We start from the raw sequence: 24,782 nt of genomic DNA, 5'->3' as shown, positions 1-24,782 counted from the left end.
ATAGGGGCACCAATGATATTAGATTCACGAACTTGCTATACAATGTAGAAATTTTCAATGATATTAGATTCAACAACAGAATGCAGTGAAAATCTTCCTGGATCATCAGAATTGAATTTATCTGCCGAAATACTTCGTTCACCCGTATATCACGTACAAAGCCCGTAAACTATCACAAAATTAATCTTCTCCATTAACTAAGACAACGAATATTACGTCAGAACGCAATGCGTTCTTAAGGAAAAGGTGCTGACAATAGACAGGTTATTTTGATCAAGCACTCATAACTACGCTCATACGAGGCACATATACGGTTGTTTAAGAGGGCTGAACCATTGGAATCTCCCGCCTGACAAGTTCCCCTTAACAAGATTTTGAATAACAGATCATTTTTATTATCATAGAAACAACTTACTGTCTCCAATTAGTCACCTAACAGTGTTGAGAGAAACAGATCTTGCATGAAACCAGCCCTTCCAGTAGCTTGTCGAATCCTTTTCTCCCGCTCTTCATAACTTAAGGAAGGATCAAAACTGCAAAATAGAGAGAGACAGAGAGACACGGAGAAAGGAGGGAGAGACATATTTCAGATTCAAAGAACAGCATTAAAGGCCTTGCGCATGCATTAATCCGGAAAGATGGGGAATCAACGGATCATCCTCCTCACCATCTGACTACATTAACTCCTGATTTATTATCATTGTTTGTACTTTTAGGTGAACTAAGAAATGCATATAAATTGAGTGATTTGGTTACACTAATCATGTGTAAATTCATAAACATGTTTTTCTTCTTGCCTAAATAGGAGAACCCCGGCTTACGTGGGAGTGGATATGCTCCTCCCTATGCACCCGAGTTCAGTCCCCCTCCCCACAGTTTAGCCATACTATAGGACCAAGGTTGGTGATTTTTTCAACCAAAAATTTTGATGCACCCATACCACGCACAACGAGTTTTTGCATGAAAGAAAGAACCATGTACATGAAATAATAAATTTACGCTATACATTGGAAGGTACCAACAAGGTAATAATCAGCATTCAAACAGTTGTGCGATGGTGAGAACTATGTAATGCATCATAATTGAAAAATTAAATGGCTATTGAAAGATGCAGCAGAAGTCAATTACAACACAGTTCGTAATAAAGGTGAAATGGTACCTTGATTTCCAAATATGTGATGGCACCGCATTCTTTGCGGAACTGTCCTCATTAGCGGTTACCACAGATTTTGAAATTTCATCTGCTCCTGATGCAGGGAAATTTAAAATAAGTGATGACAGGAATGGATCGGTTGCTGCTGCATTAGACACGTTGGCATTTTCTGATCGATATCCACCGCTCCCTAGAAGCACCTGGAGATGAGCCTCACGAAGATCCCGTCCAAGGAGAGACAGTGCCTGACTATTAGGAACAGCAACTCTACGCAATCTGCGATGTCTCTGCAAGTGGTATTCAGTCAAGGAATAAAAAGAGCAATCAAGCTTTTGTACATGGATATATTGTCAGGAATACCAATTTACTAAATTCCAGGTTAAAGGATATCTTGAACAAGTGTCCATGCTCCAGTGTGATATGACTTAACATGTCTCGCGCAACTTTAACGGAGCAAATGGGACAAGCCTGCAAAAACGAGAAAGTAAAAACAGCATAAATCTTTCTCGCATGAAATATCGACGAAAATAAAAATAAAATATAGATGAAAACCAGAAATCAGTTAATATCATCTGCCATCAATTTCAGGGATCAAAATATTTGAGGTTGCTTGAGCAACAAGAGTTCGAATAAATTTCCTATTTCCCTAGGCATTCTATAAAATCCGAAAATGCATTTCCCAGCTTGTTTGAGTTGTATGAAGATAAACTAGCTACACATTTCAGTCTATGGAACGGTCTATCAAATAAATCATCATGGGAAATGATTTCCGCACCACTGTTTTCTCATTCGTCACTCCTTCCTTTGTTTATATCCCTTGATTCTCGTTCGAATTATCAATGCAAAGGCAAGAATCAAAGAGATAGAGATGCAGAGTGACAAAATGGGAGTGCGAAAATCAGTTATGTCACGCATTTGACCAACGAAATCCATTTTCAGTTTAGACATGCATCATATGCTTGCATATACAAGATGTACCCGATTTAGCTGATCTCGGAAATTCGGTTGTATTTACTCCTCATGCAATCAACCGAAAACAAGAAACAAAATCAATTCGTTTCACCATGGTACGAATCCTTTCAAACATTTCAGGAAAAAGAGAACCATACTCTTTGTTCTTTCTTTCCATAAGAGGAAAAGGTACGATTTTTAAGCAGTTATGTAGTTGCGTGCTTCCTTTGATGAATCAAAAAGTCAATCATCGATTTCCAAATTGGGTAATAACATTTGACCGACACGAAAAACAAAGATCATAACTTTGTCTTCCAGAGGAACCAAATCATGAAACTTTATGCGACAAAAACTAAATCGAACAGAAAAAAAGACAACAAGTAAGAACGTACGGTGGTTTTAGACTCGCAGGAGTGCTCGTCTTCGAGATGGGAGCACAAGGACGCGATGTCGAAGTCCTCGTAGCAATACGGGCACGGGAAGTCGGGTCGGACCTCGTCTTCTACCTCGAAATCATCGATGCTTAACCGATCTATAATATTTATTTTTCCAGGAAATTAATAAAAAAAATGAAAAGTAGTAAATAGAGATCAGAAATGAAAAACAAGAACAGAGGAGGAAGAGGGGCGTACGGACCGAAGTGGGAGCTCTGGTGGTGGTGCTGCAGCGTGTACTGGCGTTTGGCGGCGGCGAGGCGGGAGGTCCAGAACTCGGAGTCCATTGAAGACGGATTCGACTTGACTCGACTCGGTTCGATTCGATCAGGTGCTAAAGCTGAGCTCTTTGATTGATTTTAAATTTTAATTCTGGATAAAAGATTTTCTTTCAAATTATAGAAAAGGTTTCATTTGTAAAGCCGGTGGTTATTATTTGGGTTCTCTCTCTCTCTCTCTGAAATATTGTTGAAGTTTGATCTGTGTGCTCCAAAATACCAACGGAGAAAGAGAGACGGAGAGATACTTGAGAAGGAAGGCGGCCGGAAGCATATGTAAACAGAATTAATTATATATATATAAATTTATTTAAATTAAAATTCTGGAAGCATGTATAACTAAATAAATAAATAAATACTATGGATAATTTGACGACTGACTTTAAATAATAATTAAGGGCAATTAAGTGCGAATAATATTTAATTTCTGTGGTCAGCACTGAGTGTCGGAGTCGACGTAAAGCAAATGCGAAAAGATATCGCATTTCCCGTCCTTGTATTTAGTTTTGGCGGTCTAATTAAAATTGAATCCGTATTCGTATTAAAAATTGTAATTATGTGTGTCAAATGTAATTTAAATAGGAAAGAGATCCTATTGGATCCTTCTTCTAAATCTAAGTAATATAGATTTTTGAAATTTAATCAAACGGTTAAAGTTATTATAATTTTTAAAATGAGTTTGTAGCTGTTGAATTAAATTTCAAGGGTGCGAATTAGTTGATTATCTGGATTTGATGAAAAAGGGATCCAGAAAGGATATCTTTCCATTTAAATAGTCACATTTTCTTCTTCAGCGTGTTTTTTATTTATTTATTTTTTTAAAGAAGTAACTGGTGGTTTTGTCATGACAATCTACCTTTCAGGTGACTAAAAGACACAAAGACATTTCAGCTTCTCCTTGATCACCATCGTACGATTCACCAATACCAAGAATAAAATTTAGAACGTGCCATATGAAATACGGACTTAAAATCCATCACTAACCACTGAGCCACTCTGCGGTGATTCTTCATATTGGGAGTCTTGATTGAATTTGGTTACAGGGAGTCAAACTGCTTTCAACTTCCCTTGAGATTTGTCTTTCAAAATTTAAAGTCTCGAAAGGCTTTAAGTGTAGGTCAATCAGAAATTTGGCCGTTTCATGAAGTCAAACTTTTCACCCTGCATGGACCAAGGAGGTCCGACGACTTGGTCAGCTTTCTCCGAGTCCGACCGACCAGTGCGTTGGGTGAGACATAATTAATAGAAACTACCGTGCTTCATGGTAAGATTGTTTAGGGTTTCAAACAATTCGGAGATAGAAACTTCAGTAAAACTGAAATGGAACCACCAAAACGCAAGGGGCTCTGTTTGTGAGAGCAGCCAGACAACTTCCGTGGTCCGGCTGCTCTAAATGTGGTCCACCCTAGAGGTCTCCACAACTTCACATGGAATATGAATATGTTAAACTGGCTTATCCCTTATCTAAAACGCAAAACATATCAAGAAGACCGGAGATTGGAAATTGCATCAAAATGTTTGACCTCAACCTCGTCATATCATCGGGATTCCGAGATCGAAAATTTAATTATAAAGACAACGTAAATCATCATCATGGCATCTACTTCGTGAATGATTGCAGAACAAGTATGATTCTGTGGATTAAACTAGGATGAAGCATGCCTCAAGCCTCAAGCAAGTCCTACAAAGTCCATTGAAATCCATGAAAACTACGACCGATGCACTGCATCCCAACAGATAACAATCATCCATCTACAATGAAAGAAAAGAAAATCGTAAATTTTATGAAGACTATGAGAAACTTGCAGCCATTTTGGCCAATAATTTGCAGTTCATACGAAAGCGTAGTACATGATTGGACAAAAGTAGGAGTTTAGACATTTGTTTCCAAGTAAACAATTAGGTTCACAACTTAAACTTCATAAGCAAGGTAAACAGAAGTGCAACGTGGTAAGTCTCCGAGCCAAATTTTGAAGTCTGCTAATGAGGAATCATCACAGCCCTAAACAAAGAAACAGGTACAGTCAAAAGAAGAGAAGCAGCATCGGAAGGATTTGGAAACAGAAGGCCAAAGCAGTGGGAAGAATACAATTAATATTCTAGGTCCAGGGTTGTCTATATGAGTTAGAATCAAAGTTGAAGCAAAATATGATCATGCAACTAACAGATTTCGGCATGTAGAAGAATCTAGCACACCCATCACCCTTGAAATTTGACAAAGTGACGACTTATTAGCAAGGAAGGATAGTGTATCTTCTAGTAAAGAGTAAATATGTAATTTATACAGTTATCATACAAAAAACTCAATGAAACCATCAATTGAAGTGAAACCGAAATGTACAAAAGTGCAGTTCTTGACCTAATTAATTGGGAAGCACTATCATCGTCGTCATTTTTCATCACCATCATCACACTACAAATAGATAAAAGACTTTAAACCAAAAACCCATTAGGAAGCACCAATTTAATTTTTAGTTCCTTTTACATCAAGAAATTTAAGAGTTTTATTCACCACCTTGTCTTAGAGCGCAAGTACATAAAACTTTGCTCGAACCCTCTGACATTCATCATACATCATCATTGCAATCTGAGTGAATACAACAAATCAGTGTTATTACTAATTCTATCCTTATACGTCTATGCTGCCATGAATAACAAATAACAAAGAAAAGTAGTTCAGCTAGAGTTTTCATTGCCATTCAAAGTTTCATGGATCGTATCAGCATAAAAACATCAGTGTTCTAATTCATCGTCAGTGAATGCAAATTTTTCAAAAAGCACGTTATATTGGAGGAAAACCCAATTTTAAACATAGAAGTCAACAAAAGATAATTGTAAACTGCAAGTCTTCTTATCTAATCTACTAAAGAGAAGTCGACAACAAAAATAAATCCAAGTCACTCCATATCTGATGCTTGATCCTCATCTAGTCTTGTCTTGCCCTACAAAAGAAAAAGCATATGCATTCTTTTCATTGTGCAAGATGGGAAGAGATAGAGAGAAAGATGAGATAGATCATAGACCAAAAGAAAAGGAAGAAATTTTGGAACAAAATACGCAAAAGGATTGTCTCACTGATTTTAAGTCTTCCATCCATGATCATCCAACATCACCCCCCTTCTCGGACAAACAAAAAGAAAAGAAAGTTGAAGAATTAACAATTAGGCCATCATTGTAGCCAAAATGTTAAAACTTTTGAGCATGTAAAATGCCCACATCTTAATGTGCCTTAATACCTTATGCAAAAATTAAAATAGAAATAGTTAAAAGATAGACTTGAAGTAATGCTGAATGACCCGCATTCCTTAGAATTCTAAGGTAGATGACAAGTAACGAATCACTAAAGGACCCCCGATTTTACTTCAAGAACAAAGGAGAAAACACTCTGCAATTAAAGGAAACCACAGTACTCGAACTTCAGACCACAGACAAGCAATCATCAACCAATACACAGAAAAACTACAACGCAAACGTTTTGTCTGTTCAATTCACAGCCTTGCTTATGACAATTACGATTGCCAATTGGCTCCAACATCCGAAATAGAACAACTCAGTGCACAAACAAAGAACATGAATAGAACAAGAAACAAGTAATTGAGCAGACAAGCAATTTCCAAGTCCAATGCCACAAATAATGCAATTCAGCAAATACCCATCACGAATCATCAATCGAAAAATCGAAAGGAAAAGAGGGAATACCTTCGGGGGTCCAACCGTAGGAGCGCTGAGAGACGGAAAGCATCGAAGTGAGCAATGCAGAGGCTGTGGCTGTGTGGTACGGAAGCATCGTCTCCACGCAGCAGCTCAACTCCACAGGCGACCTTCAAAACCAACAAATCACACATTTTTAAAGCACAATTCAAATGCATAAGTACAATTAATACTGAAAGTGATGAGATTTAGGGATTGATGAGCATTCGATTTACCTGAAAATGCGAGGAGCCGACAGGCTTTGGGTTGGTTTGGGGACGCGAAATGGTGAGGAGGCTGGTTTGGGTCTGGGGGCGGAGGCAAGCCTCGAGGCCACGGTGGTTCGAGCCGCAGAGGAGCGGAGGACGGATCTGGCGGCGGCGAAGGACGACATGGCTGTGGGCTGGTTGATGGTTTTTGGGGTTTTAGGATTTTGCGAGGGGTGGGAAGAAGGTTTTGGGGACCTTAGAGGAGCGTTCTGGTGTGTTTCGGGTGTATGTCTACTCCTATGAGCGAAGGAGGTGGCATATGATGATTGGGGTACTAAGTAGAAGGCTGTGATTAGTGTGATTCATAAGTTCAGTCTCGATCTAACGGTTGTAAGTAGTGTCATCATCTTCTATGACCGAGTTTGAATCTTCGTTACATTACAATTTTTTTCTTTTAAACCTTGAATTTCGTAAAAACAATTAGTTAAGACAGTGTGTTTGTCTTTTTGCACTCAAGTTTGAATCTCTTTAATTGTTAGTTAGACTAGTTTATGATAAGATATCGACTTCTCAAAAATAAAATCTTCAACTTCAAATGACGATGATATTTAATTTGTAACTCAAATAGTTAAGAACGTTCACGATAAATCTTCTTTTGATTAGTCTACTCCATCCCTTAAAAAAATTTGACAACTCGTCTTTCTCTATTGTTAATCCAATAAGAAGGAAGATATATTTTGCTTTGTCTATCAAATGGGAAATGCTAAACCTTGTTTTCCGTCTAGTTTATTGTTGAGTAAATTACACTTTATACCCTCATATTTTCGTCGAATTTCAAATTCATCGGGACACTCAATTAACATGTCAACTGTGATAAAATATGGAGTCGCAATGAATAACTCAGTACACAAAATGGCTACAGAAATTTGGCACGATAATAAGGAAGTGAAATTTATTTCTCATCGTATGGAAGTGTAGAAATTAGCCTCTGCCATCAAACTTTTCCTTCTTTGACTTGCTCTTGTTCTTACTCCTGCTGATCTTTACCAGAGCACAAAGCAGCAACGGTATGCAGATACGCCGAGACATGTCCACTCGATGTCTCGTAGACACCTCAGAATGCGAACCCTTAATCGAAATCCTCTCGTGCTCTTCGAAGCGAATGGAATTTGGTAAGTACAAACGTCCTCTATCACCCGTTCCAATCCCAATCAGACGACCTAGTGACGTGCTGTGGTCTTGGAAGAAGGATGCTGAGGACTAGTTGGGGAATTACACAATCACATTGCATGAGAAGGGAACGATTTAGCAATGTGGGAAACCATATCACTTGAAAGAAAGTCAGTTAGGATTACCTCGGTGTCAAGGTTGGAGGACGAGAAGGAGGTGAAACTGGCGGAGGGCACGTGCGAGGACCGGCGCCCTACAACTGCAGCTGGTAAGCTCTCCATCACTCTAAGTCTCACGTTCATAATCTCAAGCCCTAGGGGCCATCCATGGTGCATGTCATGATCCTGGGGATTTAACAGTTCAACGTTTAGCGGATCGCGGATTTACAGAAAGAAATGCAACAGAAAAAATGCAGGTTTTAGGCTCAAATCCTAGTTGTTTTGTTTGTTAAAAAATGATCAAAGATTGTGCATGAAAATGCAGGGATTAGGGTGGAAGAGAGGGAATCATCAGTAGTAGTATTAGATCCCTAATTGTGATTATTAAAATTAAACCCCATTAGTTGATTAATAAGGATTAGACCTATAAAGTAGTTGCATTGTTTAGGTCTACCTGCTCTCAATGTCTGCAGCTCAACCGATTTCTAATTAATATATAAGCAGGATTAGATTACTGGAAAAGTAAAGCAGTCTTAATCTAGCATCAACATGGTACGCATCCAATAATTTTAGGCTAGCAGTTTAAAGCTCGTTCTTTAGCCTCCTATACTCCTCCTACGATTGAAGAGAAAATCGTAAAATATTCAGTTTGGAGTGCATATGAGCGTCGAAATCGCTACACTAATGTTTTCGATAAACATGTTAGGAAGAAGACTCCTGATGTTATCTAAATCATGCTTCACAAAGAATAATTAAGATATGGAATCATTGAGTTTTGGCAAATTATAAGCTCCAATCATGATCTCTTCAAGCTGAGAGATGAACATTGGACACCATTTCTTTAAAACTAAAGTCTTAAGATTGATTAATTACACTATTTTCTTCTTCTTCCTCCTTGAAATTGAACTCATACAGAACAAGCATGCATGTCTCCAGTTCTGCCTTCTAAAGCCAGAAATAATAATTTTTTCAACAAAACCGAATCCAACAACAGCAACTGTGAGCCTGTGACCAAAACCATAGCCAGAAGCAAACCATATATCTAAAACTACTATAATCTATGGGGAGGAGATTTGAACTTAGGTACAAGGAGGTGGACGCACTGCCCCGACCAACTAGTCTAACCCACATCTGCAGACAGCAAACTGAGTTCAGTTCTCATCAGTCCTATAATCCTATCCAAACACTGTACCAAGAACACAGAGAAGAAACAAACTTGACAAAAGCATTAACAAACAAATACACATTTCGAAATTCGAAAGAATTATAAGTCCTTCAGGCAGAATGTTTACTTACATCTGTGACCATGGCTTGAAGAGCTTGAGCAAGAAGAAGAAGGGAGAAGACTATATATTCACAGGAGAACGGAATACCCACACTGATGAGAGAAAACGATATATGGAAATACAAGGCTTGTTTTGTTTAATACTACAGCAGTTGATTAAATGAGCTACGGCCCTACATGTCCGGTTCAACCTTTTAATTTAACTGCAAATTCACACAACCCCTCAACCTGTCCTATAAATCAACAGTTTAACCACTAATCTTGAGGATATTCAAAAGATACTTTCACAATAAACCGTTACCTCGTAAGTCACGGTAGACTTCAACTTATAATCAAACTCACCACAAATATATATTGTCCTCAAGTCCTTACAAATCGGATACCTCATCAAATCAACTAGAGACTTACACCGCTAAACCAATTGCTGAACATTGAAATGATAATTAATAATATTATTGAATCCGAGTACAATAATTTAAAAGCCATGTGGCAATCAAATGGTTAGGTGACTTCAATGAGGCATGAGAAAATATACTTATTAAGGTAATTACGCCAGGAGGTTGAAGCTGTTGAGCAATCTCTGCTACCTTTTCCAAAAGCCAACTGCAAATAGACTAAGTAACAGAAGAAATAGGTGATGTTGCAGTTCTTTAATTTGGGTTGTTCGACATGTTAACATTAATCGGATATTTAATCATGATCAAGATCGAATATTGAGTGCAGATTGCTACTCAAAATAATTTGACAGAAACAAAACCATTTTTCGTGTTTTTATACGATTGACAACGAAAGATCGGAGTAATTGAACTCGGGAGCTTAGTTGGTGCCTGATTGGAATTTGGATCTGCATCTGCATAAAGTTGTGGGACATTTCCAAGAACTTTCTCATAGGTTGGAGGACCGATCATGAACAGTACTGGGGTAAGGGTGGTCCTACTTTCTTTCTATACAGTTACGTCAAGTAATATGTCAATTATAATAATCAGGTATTGAACTCTGTGATTCAAATTAGTAAAATTTGAAACTTATTACTTACAAGTGAACGAAGTTGTAAACCCTTTAATTGTCTACTTAAACAGTACACTGAGTTCAATTTGTATCCAAATGGATAATGCATTTATAAGAGGTCAAAATTGCAGATTAAAACAGGCATCTGTAAATTGTCGGGGGCGTTTGTTTGCCCTCACTAAGTCGGACTCGACTGGACTGGACTAGCTATTAGTCCAATACCGTGTTTGTTCCATGCTGGGACTAACATTAATGAGACTAAAGGGGACTAGTATGGACAAAACCCTTCACTAAGAGGTCTTAGCGAAACCCCCCAATAACCATGGGACTAACTAAGACTATCTTTTCTTTCTCGTCCTCGTCATGCTCAACGACCACTCCCGACAGACTCCTCGTCATCTCCGGTCACCTAGATCAATCATTAACTTTCCGACTCTCTTTCAGATCCACTTCACAATCAAGTTTCATATAAAATATACAAAATTGAAGCTGGGAGTGACAAGATTACGATTCTACCTGAATCGAGGCCAAAATGTGGTCGAATGTGGCCGGAAAATGGCCTAGAAGTCTCGGCCTGTTTGGGCTTCTTCAAATCCATGACAGATTCGAGCATGCAAAGCTAAGATCTCGGTCCAGGGATGGTGATGAATTTTTTGGCGATGTTAACTTCATCCAATTTAACGAGGGTTGGCTGGAAAACACATCGGGAAACTTGCAACTCGTCGGGAAAATTGGAGCCGTGAGGTTCCGTTCGAACAACGCATAGCTAGAGAAGGAGGGAGGACAGAGAAATAGAGACTGTAATCGATAAGGAGTTTGACCAGAAATGAGAAAGAGACATGAATTGAGAGGTCTGAGAGGAAAAAAAGAGGGAGAGGGTGGGACGAAGAACTGAGAGAAGAGGAAGAGAGTGGGACGGAAATGGTAGGAAAAGATGGAGAAAAAGATAAGATCATAATAAAATATTAATAATTTACATATTAAATAATATAATATTAGAATTTGTTATTATCCAGCTTCTTAGTCCAATACTGCACCAAACGCTTCACTAAGTTAGTCCAGTTTAATCTAGTCTAAGCCAGTCCAGCTTAGTCCTTGAAGCTAATCCAGTCCGAGATAGTCCGGCGTAACAAACGCCCCATAAAAGGACAAGCTCAGCTTTAGCTGCGTTCTTCTGTAACCCACAGTGACTCGCAGTTTAAGGCCTGCGATCACTACTGTCCACCAATTACCAAAAATGGTAAATGGGGTTTTGCCTTTTGATGGATTCAATATCTGGGTTGTTGAACTCATTCACTTGTTAGCCTTTATTGCTATATGTTGCATTGATTTCATGTCCTTGGATTTCAGGAGGGATGCCCTACTTGTACTTCAAGATGATTTCCTAAATCAACAAATGAGGAAATGAACCATGAGCTAGTAGCCTAATGGTAAATGACGGATTACAAGGTTTCCTTAAAATTAAAAACCGAAAGTCTTGGGTTTGAAACCCGTTGTTGGTGTGGAAGTCAGACTTGTGGTCAGGGGAATGATGAAATGCCTCTGTGAGTCTTTCCGGCCCTCGAAATGGGTAAATAACCGTAGCTTGCCACCAGTTGTCCATCTTTAAAAAAAAAAAAAAAAAAAAAACAATATGAAGAAATAAGATTTTGATCATCGATAATCTAAATGAGGGCTAAATTTGAGATAACCAAGCCAAAAGGTCTAAAAGCCGAAAAAATGGCATGATTTGTCATAAAAACTTATATCCAACTAATGGCTAGGATATAATTTTGTAAAGCCTACCAAACTTATTTGGCGACAAGGGTTTCAAACAGGTCAAATGTAGCTCCCTCTTAGCTCTTTTTTTTGGGCCTAGCTTGTAATAATTGATTCAAATTCAACTGCTAGATTTGAAATATTAAAAGTTAGTTTAATTAAAGCAACCAATAAATTTAAAGTATAAACTTAAAACTAATTATTAAGAGTGTTATAGTACATAAGTATAATTTGATACTGTTTATTTAAAAATAATTTTTTTGTAAAACTAAAATTATAGACGAAGCGGTGGTTTAGTCCTTTTTGGTCGGAGATGGCACGAGGGCTGGCCTCAGTAGCTTGAGGTACGATGAGATGAGGAAGGTGAATGGTGAAAGACTGAAAGTGAATGGTGATGAAGAATGATTACTCTGGTAGGTCAAATAGGGACAAAATTGGTCAGAAACAACTTCCCCGAACGTGGCAAACAATGATACACAAGCATTGAAACTACTGTTTTGGTCGCCAGCAAGTACCAAGTAGCAAAGTGAAAACCCAACACTACCCCTACCGGCCAGCCAGCCAAACCCCAAGTGCCAACCAAGTGAGGTGACCCGCCTCTAGGAAATCCAAGCCTGGATGCCGACACCACCATTTTCCTATCTCATATGCATCCCAGCTCACACTGCACTTTTCCTTTATAATTTATGACTAGTGCTAACGTCAACGTGGCATGCACACGTGAGCTGATCTTATAACTCGAAGCATGCGTGACTCGTTATTAGGATCGGCATTCAAAACGACACATGTGAGCTCGACAAACTACAATGTGTGTCGCAATTTATATGATAAGGGTGTTGATTTATCATTCACTGATTAGGCGTGCAAAGTTTGAGAACTGTTAATTAGAATAACCTCAAATTAAACTTAATTAATTAACGACTCTCAATCGTTGATACACGCCGCATAAGTTGAATATCGCATATCGTGGACTTGTCGATAAGTTCATGAGAAATGTTTCCTCCTCCTTGTTAAAGGTCAAGCTGTTCATGGTGGGCTACATAATGCGTCATTTGGTATTTTTTGAGAGACCCATGAACGCAACGCCACAAACTATGGGCTTGACTTTTTTGTTCTTCATCTGGTGAACCTCTAACCTCAAATCCATCCTTGGGTTTAAGAAAGTTCATCGGCCTGCAACTTAAGAGTATCACACACGTATGGAGGGTTCTCTTTCAATTGGATCCAACCCTCGAAGGTTTAATACTTTAGTATTGGAGGGAACCAAATTGAATACTTTTGTGTCTGTTTCTTTTTTCATGTGATATTACGTGCGGTAAAACAATAAACACGAATATTACATGATGAGAGAGATAAACACATTATACATGTCAAAGATAAAACATGCACAAAGATCACGCAAGTAAAGAGATTAGACACAAGTTTCACGTAAAGAAAGATACATATACAAAGTTACAAACACTTCGTGACAGTTGAGTTATTTAACAATACTTGCACTCCAATTTCTTTAATCCTTGAGCAGGCAGTCAGGCTTTTGTGTATTTTCATTTGATTTTATATGTTACTTTACAGTAAGATTCCAAACAAGTACATATACATAGAGAGAGAGAGAGAGAGAGTGCGTGGTTAACAGTATTGGGTGGCTTCCGTCCCACATTTTCCCTCATCATTAGTGCTAGCACTGCAAATGCAATTATATACTATAATTTGGATCTATAGCAGTATAATTTGGTGAAGTGGGCATCCATATCCATGAAAAAAGACATTTGCAATAGATAAACGCTAAAGAGACTCTTTTAAAAGTGAGATTTTTTATGAACTTTCTATCATCTTATATTTTTGACATAATATTTTATAATGTTGACATGTAAATTAACGTTAAATTGTAAGGTAACATCGAGTTCATGAAGAATCTCACTTTAAGAGAATCTCCTTACCATTTCTCTTTGCAAAATTGCTTTTGCTGCTAGAGAAAGCAGTTACCCCTATTTGGTCCCCAGTTGATTGGGTTAGCTTATGAGATAAATGCCACATGCATGCCTTTCTTCCATGGATGGGAAAGGTAGAAAACTCAATGAAACGAAACTACAATTTGAGAGCTATTAGCGGCATTCCGATATAGTTATTGCACACTCCTTACAATACAGTTTCTTTATTATGCTGTTTAATACAAATAACTTATTTGGAGCGTTATTAATAATTTCCTTTAAATTTTGACAGAGACTTTAAAGTGTTTTGATTTCTAGCTAGCTTTTCTCTTTAATTTTTGCTGTTTTGGATGGCCAAATTGCAAAATAACTTTATCTCCTAGAGCAACTGCATACCCTATGAATGGTCCCAATCAAGTGAGCTAGTTTATAACATATAACCCAGTAGGATTCTCTCTGGATCCTCTTTACGAGGATCCTTTGGAAATTTTCAAATCGTGTCTGTTCATTGTATATCGTGCATTTTTTGTCATATACTATTCATATTTAATTTAAAATAAAAATATTTAAAATGATTTTTAACCGCACGATGTACGATGAACGAACATGATTTGAGGATCTCCAAGATCCTTACAAAGAGGATCCTCATTCACATATAACTGCTTATTAATATGCATCCACTGGGTGGGATATTATGATTAATGGATTGATGTATGTTTCAAAAGGTGAATAGCCGTCTCTGATACCATACTAAAAATGCAAACATCGAACTCAAAACTAACGAGTATGAATGAAGAGACGAAAGTCATTTAACCTAAAAAGCAAGGCTCTAATTCCTCGACATGGATTCACAATTTCAACATAACATGGGTACTATGTCAACCCACTGCACATACCTATAATTGTGTTTACATTTGCGTATGAAGAATGAGGATTTTCATGGTCTTGTATGAGACATAGATTTTCTCTAGGTCTCACTGTTCATAATTCAAGGACTAAACTATACGTACCGCTCAAATTAAATTCGACGCTCCCCATTAACTTGTTATGCTGACTCACCTGACAAACCAAAAATTTCATCTCTCTCCCACAAACCAATGACCTAAATTCTTTGGTCCTTAAACTCTGTACACTAACGTCCATAGCGGATCTAAATTCGTATTGTATGATACTTTTCTAAAGTAAATGATATATCCATCCAAACAAGGGGAAAAAAGATAAAAGTTTTTGGTCAAAAGATTGAAGTACTCGAAAGCTATTATACTCTTTTCACCAACTAATTAGTGGAAAATTAACTTAAGCCACATTGAAAACTTGAAAGCAACGTTGAGTATTTAGTCTACTTGTAATTCAATGGTTGTTAAGCCTTCAAAGAGACAAATTAGCGGTCTACTACTCATTATTCTAATATCGATGTTGTTCAAAACTTAACCACCTATAAAAACGCTCTTATACAATAAAAACACCAACCAAATTTGCAAATCAAACTAAACCAACTAAAATCTGTTGTAGCAAGAAGCTAGTATACATTTTATTGACTATTTCATAGTCCACAAATTTGATCTTTCTCAAAGCATGAACACTTAAGCATTTTTATGCAAAAACAGAGACAATATATATCATAAATAAACATTAGAAAAACCAATAATCTATCTTTAATCATGTTCTTTTGTTTTCCACTTAAGCATATTACCATAAATACATATCAAAACACAGCAAAGTGGTACTACTCAAAACAAGTCTCATGGCACGAACTGATCTTCGCTCTGTTGCTCCTCCTCGGTCTGGTACTCTTCCATGGTGTTATAGGTGTTCTGATTCGCATTTCCGTTGCCGTTATTACCCCTGTTATTGTACCAGTTTTTCGAGTCCACAACCCTAGAGTTTCCATACTGGTTCTGGTTGTAGTTGCTCTCGCTTCTTGCGTCGTAGTAATATTTGCCGTTCTCCAAAAACCTAGTGTCACTCATCCCCTGCTTCTCAAAATTGTAGTAGTTGTTGTTCTGGTAGTTGTTCGGGGTGGCGGTGGTGGTGGTGTAGCTGCTCTGACCGAACCTCGTGTCGCTGAGGCCATTAGGGTTGGCCTCAACGTTGTTGTTCTGGTGGTTGTTAGGGGTGGCGGTGGTGGTGGTGTAGCTGCTCTGAGCGAACCTCGTGTCACTGAGGCCATTAGGGTTGGCCTCAAAGTTGTTGTTGTTCTGGTGGTTGTTAGGGGTGGCAGTGGTGGTGGTGTAGCTGCTTTGAGCGAACCTCGTGTCACTGAGGCCATTAGGGTTGGCCTCAAAGTTGTTCCCATTGTAATAGTTGTTTTTGTTGGGATTGTAGTGGGTGTTGTACCTTTCGGGGTAGTTTGTAGTGTGCTGCTTCTCCGTCCCAGTGGTGGAGGTGGCAGGAGGCAGCTGGCCGGACTCATGGCCGTAGAGGCCGTATCCGTTTTGAGTCTCTCGAACGAAAGTTGGCTCTTGCTCTTTTTCTGGATTGAAAACAGGGGACTCTGTTTTTGGAGTCTCTGTTTTTGGGGACTCTGTTTTGGGGAGCTCTGATTCCTTCACATTGTTGTTGTTGGAGCTGGCGACTTTGCTAAAGAATTGGCTGTCTCTGGCTTGAGCTTGGAGAGAGAGGAGGATGAGAGAGAGGAGGATGAGGAGAGAGAAGAATTTGGTAGGAGGAGGAGCCATGAGTGGCAATTGTTGTGGGAGACAACTGCTGTGAAGTGTGAAGTGAGAAGTGTGGGAGTGTTATAGTGGAGGGAGAGGTAGTGGGTAGTGCATTGTTTATATAGAGAACCTTTTTCTTTTTCTCGACCAATTTTTTCAACTCACTGGGTGCAAAATGGGGTGGAGGATGAGTGATGGTTTCTGGTCCCCACATTGGATACAATTGAGTACTTTGCTCCTTTTTCCAGTTAGTAAGTTTTTTTTTCTTTGTTAAGACTATTGGAATTGTTTGCAATGAGATCATTTCCGAATCTTTGCGGCAAATGGATTAAAAAATTTAGACCATTTGATTTAAATTTTGCAGTTCTATGAACCTATTTTACTGGCCTACCTCACACACAAACTCACACCCTTATCTCCTTATCTCTCTCTCTCTCTCGAATGACCTGATTTTTCAGGCCCATCTACTCCTGAGGTAGAGATCTGAAGATGATCTAATTTCAAATTGTTTGGCTTTAGACTCTCTTTCATCGATTATTCATGTTAAAAATTGATCTCATCCCCATTAGCCACGTTTCCATTTTAATTTTATCTACAAAAACCTGTCATTTGGCTCTGAACTTGTTTTATAAGAGGAGAAAAACTTAAGTAGAGACACCTCAATAACGTCATATGTAAAATATTTCTCACAAAAGTATAAATTCTCTCTATATTTTAGTGTCCACCCGACCTCATATTAATGCGAGAAATGCACTAGTAAAACAGCACTACCGAAGTTTTTCTTCTTTAATACGGTGTAATAAGCATTTGCTTATGACCATTGATTATTCTTTCATTCTAAGCAAGTCGATTATATGATAAGATGAATGAGAACAACAACAACCCAGCTAACACAATTAGTAAGGGAATGTGAACTTTAATTGAGGGTGCTCATGATGTTCCCTAAAGCTGAGGGAAAAAAAGAAGAAGAAAGGATGCAATCTGCATTGCAATATCACAATTCACAAAGGATCATTTGGAAAAGAAAAAAAATGCAAATGGTGACAGAAGATTTGAGTACTTCTTCGGATCTCACTGTTCAAAGGCTAAAAACTAACAAATTTGGATTGTTCAAGAGAGAGAGATTCGGACCCTTGATTTATGTGAGATGATCAACGAAATAAGCTAATAAGGACTATCAAATTTAATTTGAATAGTCTGAATTTACAAATTATAGGTTCCGAACAATTAGATCCGGAGGACATCAAACTCGTGCCAAAGAAGAAGCATGACATCGACATCATTGATATGGCCGTGTAATTATGCGTGGATTGTGGAGTTGGTAGGGCAGACACACCATATGATATCATATGGTGCACGCAGCACTCGTATGCTTGGTCAAATTTATCGGAAAAGCAGACTACTGCCAGTAAAAATTGATTCGTGCTCTAATCTTGACGGTGGAGGTGATTGTGATGGTATGTCAATCACGCGTTCATAGATATTAACATGACAGTGCGTGATTGGTTTTGCAATATTGTCATATTAGATTCTGCAATTTAACTTTGTATTTAGTCATTTAAGTTGCATAACTACAAAACTCGAATGACTTAATTATGGATGGATACTTCGTAACAATCTCATCTGTCATATGGTCCAAAAATAGTGACCAGAAGATGGATATATACTTCATACCAGGCTCATCTGCTAATATTTACATCCCAACTACTGCATTTATCTATTAGTTAGGGGCCATTTGATAACTATTTCGCTTATTTTATTTTATTTTTCACTTTTTAGGAAACTGAAATCTTGTTTGATAACTACTTTCAGATTTCCAAAAAAGTAAAAAAAGAAACGAAAATAGAAAACCAAAAAGTAAAAACTCAAGGCCAAGTTTTGAAAACTCAAGAAAGTAATTTTTCAACTTTTAGTGTTTTTTTATAACGAAAAGTAGTTACCAAACAAGACTTCTGTTTTTAGTTTTCAAAACAGTGAAAACCAAAAACTAAAAAACTAGAAATGAAATGATTATCAAACAACTCTTAAATTATTAAATTATTACTAGAAAAAAGTGAAAAAAAGAAGAAGATGATATTGAAGTTTTTGTGGTTGGTTGTATCTTCTTCAATTCCAATTTATGTCACATTTTATTATTTTTACAGGTGAATTTTTAAGGGGAAAAAAAAAGGGTGGAAGGTTAAAAGAAGCTTCGTCCATGATTATATATGCACCACCAGCTTCTGCCTTCCCCACCAAAAACCCTGGACCATGTAAATTTGTATCACAAAGCCAAAAGAAAGGAAGAAAAGGAAAAGCCTATTTAGCACCTTCCTGGCAGAAAATAAAGACAGAAAAAAGGGTTGGTCTTAAAGCAGTAAATAAAACTTTTGAAAAAGCAGCCTCAAATGGTGCAAAATTCACACAACAATCTTTAATTAACCTATAGATGATTTCCCATTTCCCATTATGTAAGTTTATTTTCTGTAGTTACCCAATTCAAATTTAAACATTGCATACTTAACTTCGATTTTCTAGAGTAAATGACCAGCGGACAAAAATTTTACCTGAAATGAGAATGTACTTTTTTCCGATCATAAGTGAGAAATATACAAATATAATATATCTCCGTTGCAGGTAAGCTGCACTCAACTTATCCACACCAACAAAGAAAATGACTTTAACTACCATTGGGTAGTCCAACGGTTAGGAACGAATTCTAAACCCGTATTTCACACGGCATATCTTGAATTTGATTCTTGATATTGGCGAATCACACGATGGTGGCCAAAGGGAGACTGAAATGTCTCTGTCAATCTTTCCGACCTCAGAAGTGTGGATTATCTTGACGAAGTCACCGGCTAATCATTTTTTTTTAAATGACTTTAAACCAGTGACCTACATTGGCAATGACATTTGGTATTCAAGTTTTGCGCGTGGTAAGTGGTGTGTGCCAACTAATGTGAGTAGCCATGTGAGAGAGTCTTCAGTGTTTGGTTACAGCAGTTGCAGATTGAAGCAACTGATTGATGCAAAGGTGGGCCAATCAGTCCCCTTTCTCTCTTCCTCCATTTTCCTTCCTCATTGGGGAGGAAATTAGGGTTCTTCTTCCTCAACCACCACCATCCCTTAGACTCAGGAGGAAGGAATATAATTAAACAATGGAACATACTTCTGTCAACGTTTGTGTTTGACAAAGCTCCCAAAACCCCTTTTCTTTTTCTTTATGTTTAGTACACTTTTCTTTTTCTTGGATGATGTGAAATCTGTTGCGTGATTTGCGGACGTATAGTTTTAGTGTTTCTAAGGGGATCGAGATCCCGTCCGGATCTTGAAGTTTGGAGCCAACGAATATAGAAATTCGGATTGGTTAAGGAAGAGAGAGATCTAGACTTTTGGCTTGTGTAATGTAAGCCCTTAAATGAGCTAATGAGTTAATATGATTTAAAATAAGTGGTCCAAATCTTTGAATCCATCAGCTCCCAACGTAAAGATTCAAAGAAGATCTCAATTACTCAGTGTGCCTTTAGGACTGAATTCGTTTTGCTAACCGGGTGTCTATCACTCTCATATCATCACGCCATAGGGTTTATGTTTCTCTTTCTCATCTCAAAGTGTGGTTTTAGACAGATTATTTTGCAATCGGTTGTATATGTTCGCATTTATCTTTCTCATTCTTCCTAACGTACTACATAGACATAGATATATAAACACAATAAAATATACAACCAGTAACAGATAAAGATTCTCCGTTTCTACTTGCTTTTGTATTTCTTCACTTTTTTCTTGATGGCCCTTTCTTTTATTTTTTTTTATTGCAGAGTAGTTTTGTAAAGTAAGTGGAGGAGCTAGTGCTCAAGATAAACAACACATATATCTGTAAAGACTACTGATTTCAGCTGAAAGCTAAGCTAGTACAAATTCCTTCTTTTATACATCCCGAAAACATAAATAAAACACAGATTTCCCAGAAACTCAGATACAAATTAAGATAAAATTAAGAAGAGCCACTTTTAGCCAAGCTAGTACAAGTACAACTTCATTTTTAGGGTAGAGATTTCCGTGTCGTGTCACACATCCGCGCAAGACACAAGAAAAACTTCCTGTATTCGGATCTCACACGGATTCATGTGGGTAGGTCCGAATACAAGAATCTTTGTATGTCTTGGGTGAAAGGATAACGCGACACGGAAGCCTCAACCCTAAAATTTGTCTAATTTTCGATAGTAGGGTTCCAAAGAAGAAGAAAAAACAACAACATATTGGGAACCAAAATAGGAAGCAAAGGATTCACATCACTACCAAGTCGTTTTCTCCTCATCCTCTTCCTAAACCTCTCTATCCTCTGCTCCTCACCCCACTGAGCTTCCTCTACGCCCTTTGCAAGGACCAATGGCGGGGGCAGCTGATAAGGGCACTTGGACCTCCAGGAGGTCTGGGGGAGCCCTAATCTGGAGACCCTTTTGAGGAAGAGGGAGATGGCAAATTGGAGGTGGATGGGAGGGAAGGTGGATTTGGTGCAGAGGATTGGAGGGTAGTCCCAGTTGAGGTAGCAGGGGATTTGGGTGGCGATGAAGAGCTGGGAGTGGGGAGATGGTGCGGTTGTAGGGTTGATTAGGATGTGGGTTAGGGCATTGAGTTTTTGCTCCCATGTGGTGTCCTCCATTGTTTTGGTGCTTATCCTTCTACCATCGCAAAGATAAGGTTGACTTGGGGAGAGAGGCCAAATGGGTAGTTCACATTTTAGCAAAGAATAAAGGTTTCTTAATGTGGTAAGATTTATATTATATTTTATTTCATTGTGAACTTTATATACAAGCGATGCTGGAAAAAGCAAAAAATGGACCCGAAACCTTAAGGGTAAACGTGTTTGCGATTTGCAAACCCTTGAAATTTGATTATAATATCTTTAAGATATATGGTGTTTTTTTTTTTAACATGTACGATATTATCTATATTAAAGGCGGAATCGGTGTAAATTAAGCCTAACAATAGGCTAGCCTAGCTATGATAATTTAGTTCAAATTCGCTTTTTGGCAAGAATCTACCTCTCACTTATAAATAAAAGAAGAATACAACTAGATCATAGTACTAAGTAGCTCCGCACAAAAAATACGTATGTAATGGTGACAGTGACACCGTGACAGTATCTCAACTTTATGTTACAAGAGTAACTTGAGATACCGCCATAATAACATTACCATCATAGGTAAAGTTTATCTCCTACGCATGAGGCCGTCTGTTCAATTCTCCCCAGCGTCTCTAAACTTCATGGCCAAGGTGATCAAGTTGGTCGGACTTGCATTCGATTTATTAAATGGCTGATTCTTTTGATACAAGCAATACCAGAAAAGAGAAGAAAGTCAAACTCGAACACAAGACGGTGACACGTAAATGCTATTAACCACGTGAGCTACAAGCCTCCAAGTCCCTTGCATCAGATACGTCTTTGAAATATTATACAAAGAGAATTCGGCATTTGATTCGTTTATGTAATCGTTACATTCACTCTTGTAGGCATTGATCTATGTGTAAAATGTTACAATTAAGGCCAATATAATGCTCTTGGAAACAATAGCTATCAAAATTACCTGTTAGAACGTAATCAAAATCTCGAATATTTCTTTCGTTCAGTACTTGTAACGGTTTCAACTAATGGAATTTTGATGAGAGCAGCATCCAAGCACTCATAATCGGGAAAGTAATTACGGCAGAAGCCTGGAAAATAACAACTTCGATTAAGGGTAATATCACAAGAAAATGCTCCGACGTGAATGTATTTCTACATTCTTCAGAAAAAAGCTGTGCCAGAAAGGAGAACAAAAATATTAAAGAGGAAAAGGATCGAATACATACCATAAAGAAAACTAATTCCTCGTGGGCGAGGGCTGCGGTAAATTCATTCTCTTCCAGTTTGTCTTTGATGAAATGTTGCAACTGCGTAAACAAAGTTAAGGTTTTCAGGAATGGATTAGCATAACAACTGAAGCAGAAGTATCTGGTAAATGATGAGGTGATATGACCACCTCATACAATGGATAAACGACCGAAGCAAACATGATATTTTCACTTTATACAACCTTACATGCTTGTGTGAGAATTGTTTATCAGGCGTTTAAACTGCCTAGGCCATAAACACCAAGCCACGCATGGGCCAAAAAAAAGCAAAGGTGCTTAATTATTTCTAAATTATTATACAAAAATACTTAAGGGGACAACAAGTGGCAGTACAAAATGGAGCGGTCCTCAGCAACCTTTTGATGCATGGTGAGAAAGGCTGTTCAATGAGATTACTGATGGGCAGGAATAGATCATCAAACTAATGAAAAGCCACTATTTAGCATACGCTCATCGGCTCATGACATGCTTCTCCATCAATGATTGATTCAACTTCCTACAGACTGAGCTTACAAAAAGGACAGCATTCCACAATGTTATGTGGGCAAGTTTCACAAAACTTTATGGCCCAACACCTTCAAAGTTTTAAGTTATATAATCACATATGCCACAGGATCTACAAATCTACAAAGCTTCAAACTTAATGGCAGAAAGTTATATCGGTGTTCCACAGGATGGCCTCAGGGGCCTCATAAGAACATTGAAGGAAATTCTTTTTCCTACAGCTGCTACATACTAATTAAGAAAAAGATTCGGTACAGACCTCGTGGTGAGACCTTTTAACTGCTTCAAAGACTCTCTTCAACTGATGCTGAGCTTGAGAGAAATAGGATCTCAAGTTGGGCCCAACCATCTTCAGCAGATGGTCATCATAAAGCCTGTTCATGAACTGCATGCCATAAGATTCAATGGGTTAATGTGAAGTTATATTAAGTAAAATGGAAAATATGCCGTTCGTTGAGAAGACTTGACGCTGTCAGTGGTGATGGGGTTTGAGTTCCAGTGATATTTCACACTGACTCATACCTTCAAGAATGTGCACTTTCCAGAGCTCACTTCCCTTTGAAGCCTCTTAGTCCTCACCTGATTAAACCAATAAATATTAGTGAACCACCAAAATCCATTTGGTAAAACTTACGAAATGCTTACCTGCGTAATATAAAGAGCCTGCTCGAGTCGCTGAATTTGAATCCATTGTTCGGTAACAATGTCGGCCATCTAAAATCAAAGACAAAGAAGTCAATCGCAAAATGATCACCATACTCATAGACCGAAGATTGTAGTAAGCATATCAGTGTATCATATGTGACCTTTCGAGCCTGAGAGGCAACTGTTTTGAGCCGATCCTCAGCATCCTGTGCCTTAGACTCCAAAACATGAAGATCAAAGTTTAACTTTCTCGACGCCTCCCATAGAATCCGTACCTAAATAAGCATTCCAAATCCTAATTCTCAAATCCCAAACTGAATTGAAAATTTTCAAAAACAAATTAGAAAAATGCAATGCAAACCTCTTCTTCCAGAGCATTGATCCTTCCATCGGCACGGATCGAATCGCCCTGAGATAGGCAAATACAGCTAAAAGTTCATACATAATTAAACTTTCTGATATAATTTCGCTTAATTTAGCGGGAAACAACGAACCTTAAGAGCGGATAAAACAGATTGCAAGTGATGGATCTTCTGCGACATTTCGTCAATGCGCTTCTCGCGCTCTTCGATACGAACTATCTTCTCGCTCAGATTCTGAATGCTTTCTGCTAAGATGGACTCTGCACAACGAAATTAACAGCTGAGAAGCAAGAATTAACTAACAAATCACTCAAATTAAAGAAAATAAAGAGAAAGCGAAGCACGAAGTGGGCGTAAATACCTAAGCGGGCGATCTTGAGGTTGAATTGGTGGAACTGGCTGAGGGAGCTGCCGTCGCGGCCGCCGTCGTCGGTGGTGTGGGGAGGCGAGCATGTCGTTTCGGAGAGAACGAAGAGAGACGACGAGAAGAAGGCGGGAAATAGAAATAGCAACGGAATCAGATAAACTGAATTTGTCATCAGTGATTGAGTGCTTGAGCTTCCCGATCTCTCGAAATTTGCAGCGATAACTGTTTTAGTTTCGGGTTTCAGTCAATCGTCAGTTGCAACGCCGTCGAGTGGCAAGAAACGACATGTCAACGACTTATCATTCCCCTTCATCGATATTACTAGCAACGTCGAAATAAAAAAATAAA

The 24,782-nt window shown here is 38.2% G+C and overlaps 6 protein-coding genes across 17 annotated transcripts; all 6 read right to left on the bottom strand.

Moving 5' to 3' along the window:
* Positions 1-111: 111 nt before the first annotated feature.
* On the bottom strand, positions 112-3,098 carry LOC137729607 (protein DEHYDRATION-INDUCED 19-like). The gene is made up of 5 exons (XM_068468585.1): positions 2,741-3,098; positions 2,497-2,636; positions 1,544-1,621; positions 1,160-1,446; positions 112-533 (listed from the first exon to the last, which is right to left on the bottom strand). Exons 1-5 carry the CDS (start codon positions 2,823-2,825, stop codon positions 425-427), a joined length of 699 nt encoding a protein of 232 aa, XP_068324686.1. The 5' UTR covers positions 2,826-3,098; the 3' UTR covers positions 112-424.
* Positions 3,099-4,320: 1,222 nt separating this feature from the next.
* Positions 4,321-6,969, bottom strand: LOC137729737 (protein NUCLEAR FUSION DEFECTIVE 6, mitochondrial-like). 11 transcript variants are annotated; one of them, XM_068468751.1, is made up of 5 exons: positions 6,743-6,969; positions 6,516-6,637; positions 5,332-5,403; positions 5,176-5,229; positions 4,321-4,568 (listed from the first exon to the last, which is right to left on the bottom strand). In XM_068468751.1, the coding sequence occupies exons 1-3, from the start codon at positions 6,898-6,900 to the stop codon at positions 5,384-5,386; spliced, it is 300 nt and encodes a 99-aa protein (XP_068324852.1). In that variant the 5' UTR covers positions 6,901-6,969; the 3' UTR covers positions 4,321-4,568; positions 5,176-5,229; positions 5,332-5,383. The 11 variants fall into 11 exon arrangements, with proteins under 11 accessions (XP_068324852.1, XP_068324849.1, XP_068324853.1 ...); XM_068468753.1 differs by lacking the exon at positions 4,321-4,568 and adding an exon at positions 4,581-4,818 and having other exon boundaries at positions 5,176-5,247; XM_068468749.1 differs by lacking the exon at positions 4,321-4,568 and adding an exon at positions 4,581-4,818.
* A 597-nt stretch (positions 6,970-7,566) lies between these two features.
* LOC137729736 (uncharacterized) lies at positions 7,567-9,705 on the bottom strand. Its single transcript, XM_068468746.1, has 3 exons — positions 9,340-9,705; positions 8,071-8,229; positions 7,567-7,975 (listed from the first exon to the last, which is right to left on the bottom strand). The coding sequence occupies exons 1-3, from the start codon at positions 9,349-9,351 to the stop codon at positions 7,697-7,699; spliced, it is 450 nt and encodes a 149-aa protein (XP_068324847.1). The 5' UTR covers positions 9,352-9,705; the 3' UTR covers positions 7,567-7,696.
* Positions 9,706-15,421: 5,716 nt separating this feature from the next.
* Positions 15,422-16,763, bottom strand: LOC137728826 (protein E6-like). 2 transcript variants are annotated; one of them, XM_068467600.1, is made up of 2 exons: positions 16,174-16,763; positions 15,422-16,077 (listed from the first exon to the last, which is right to left on the bottom strand). In XM_068467600.1, the coding sequence occupies exons 1-2, from the start codon at positions 16,698-16,700 to the stop codon at positions 15,765-15,767; spliced, it is 840 nt and encodes a 279-aa protein (XP_068323701.1). In that variant the 5' UTR covers positions 16,701-16,763; the 3' UTR covers positions 15,422-15,764. The 2 variants fall into 2 exon arrangements, with proteins under 2 accessions (XP_068323701.1, XP_068323700.1); XM_068467599.1 differs by having other exon boundaries at positions 15,422-16,763.
* A 3,715-nt stretch (positions 16,764-20,478) lies between these two features.
* LOC137730115 (uncharacterized) lies at positions 20,479-21,481 on the bottom strand. The gene has a single exon (XM_068469179.1). It carries the CDS (start codon positions 21,322-21,324, stop codon positions 20,872-20,874), a length of 453 nt encoding a protein of 150 aa, XP_068325280.1. The 5' UTR covers positions 21,325-21,481; the 3' UTR covers positions 20,479-20,871.
* A 586-nt stretch (positions 21,482-22,067) lies between these two features.
* Positions 22,068-24,735, bottom strand: LOC137729858 (uncharacterized). The gene is made up of 9 exons (XM_068468905.1): positions 24,429-24,735; positions 24,200-24,327; positions 24,067-24,114; positions 23,867-23,980; positions 23,706-23,774; positions 23,583-23,639; positions 23,320-23,445; positions 22,515-22,595; positions 22,068-22,376 (listed from the first exon to the last, which is right to left on the bottom strand). The coding sequence occupies exons 1-9, from the start codon at positions 24,604-24,606 to the stop codon at positions 22,311-22,313; spliced, it is 867 nt and encodes a 288-aa protein (XP_068325006.1). The 5' UTR covers positions 24,607-24,735; the 3' UTR covers positions 22,068-22,310.
* Positions 24,736-24,782: the final 47 nt, after the last annotated feature.

The sequence above is a fragment of the Pyrus communis genome, chromosome 3, assembly GCF_963583255.1.
Source record: "Pyrus communis chromosome 3, drPyrComm1.1, whole genome shotgun sequence".
NCBI classification, from domain to species: Eukaryota; Viridiplantae; Streptophyta; class Magnoliopsida; order Rosales; family Rosaceae; genus Pyrus; species Pyrus communis.
This window is presented reverse-complemented; position numbering and strand designations above follow the sequence as displayed.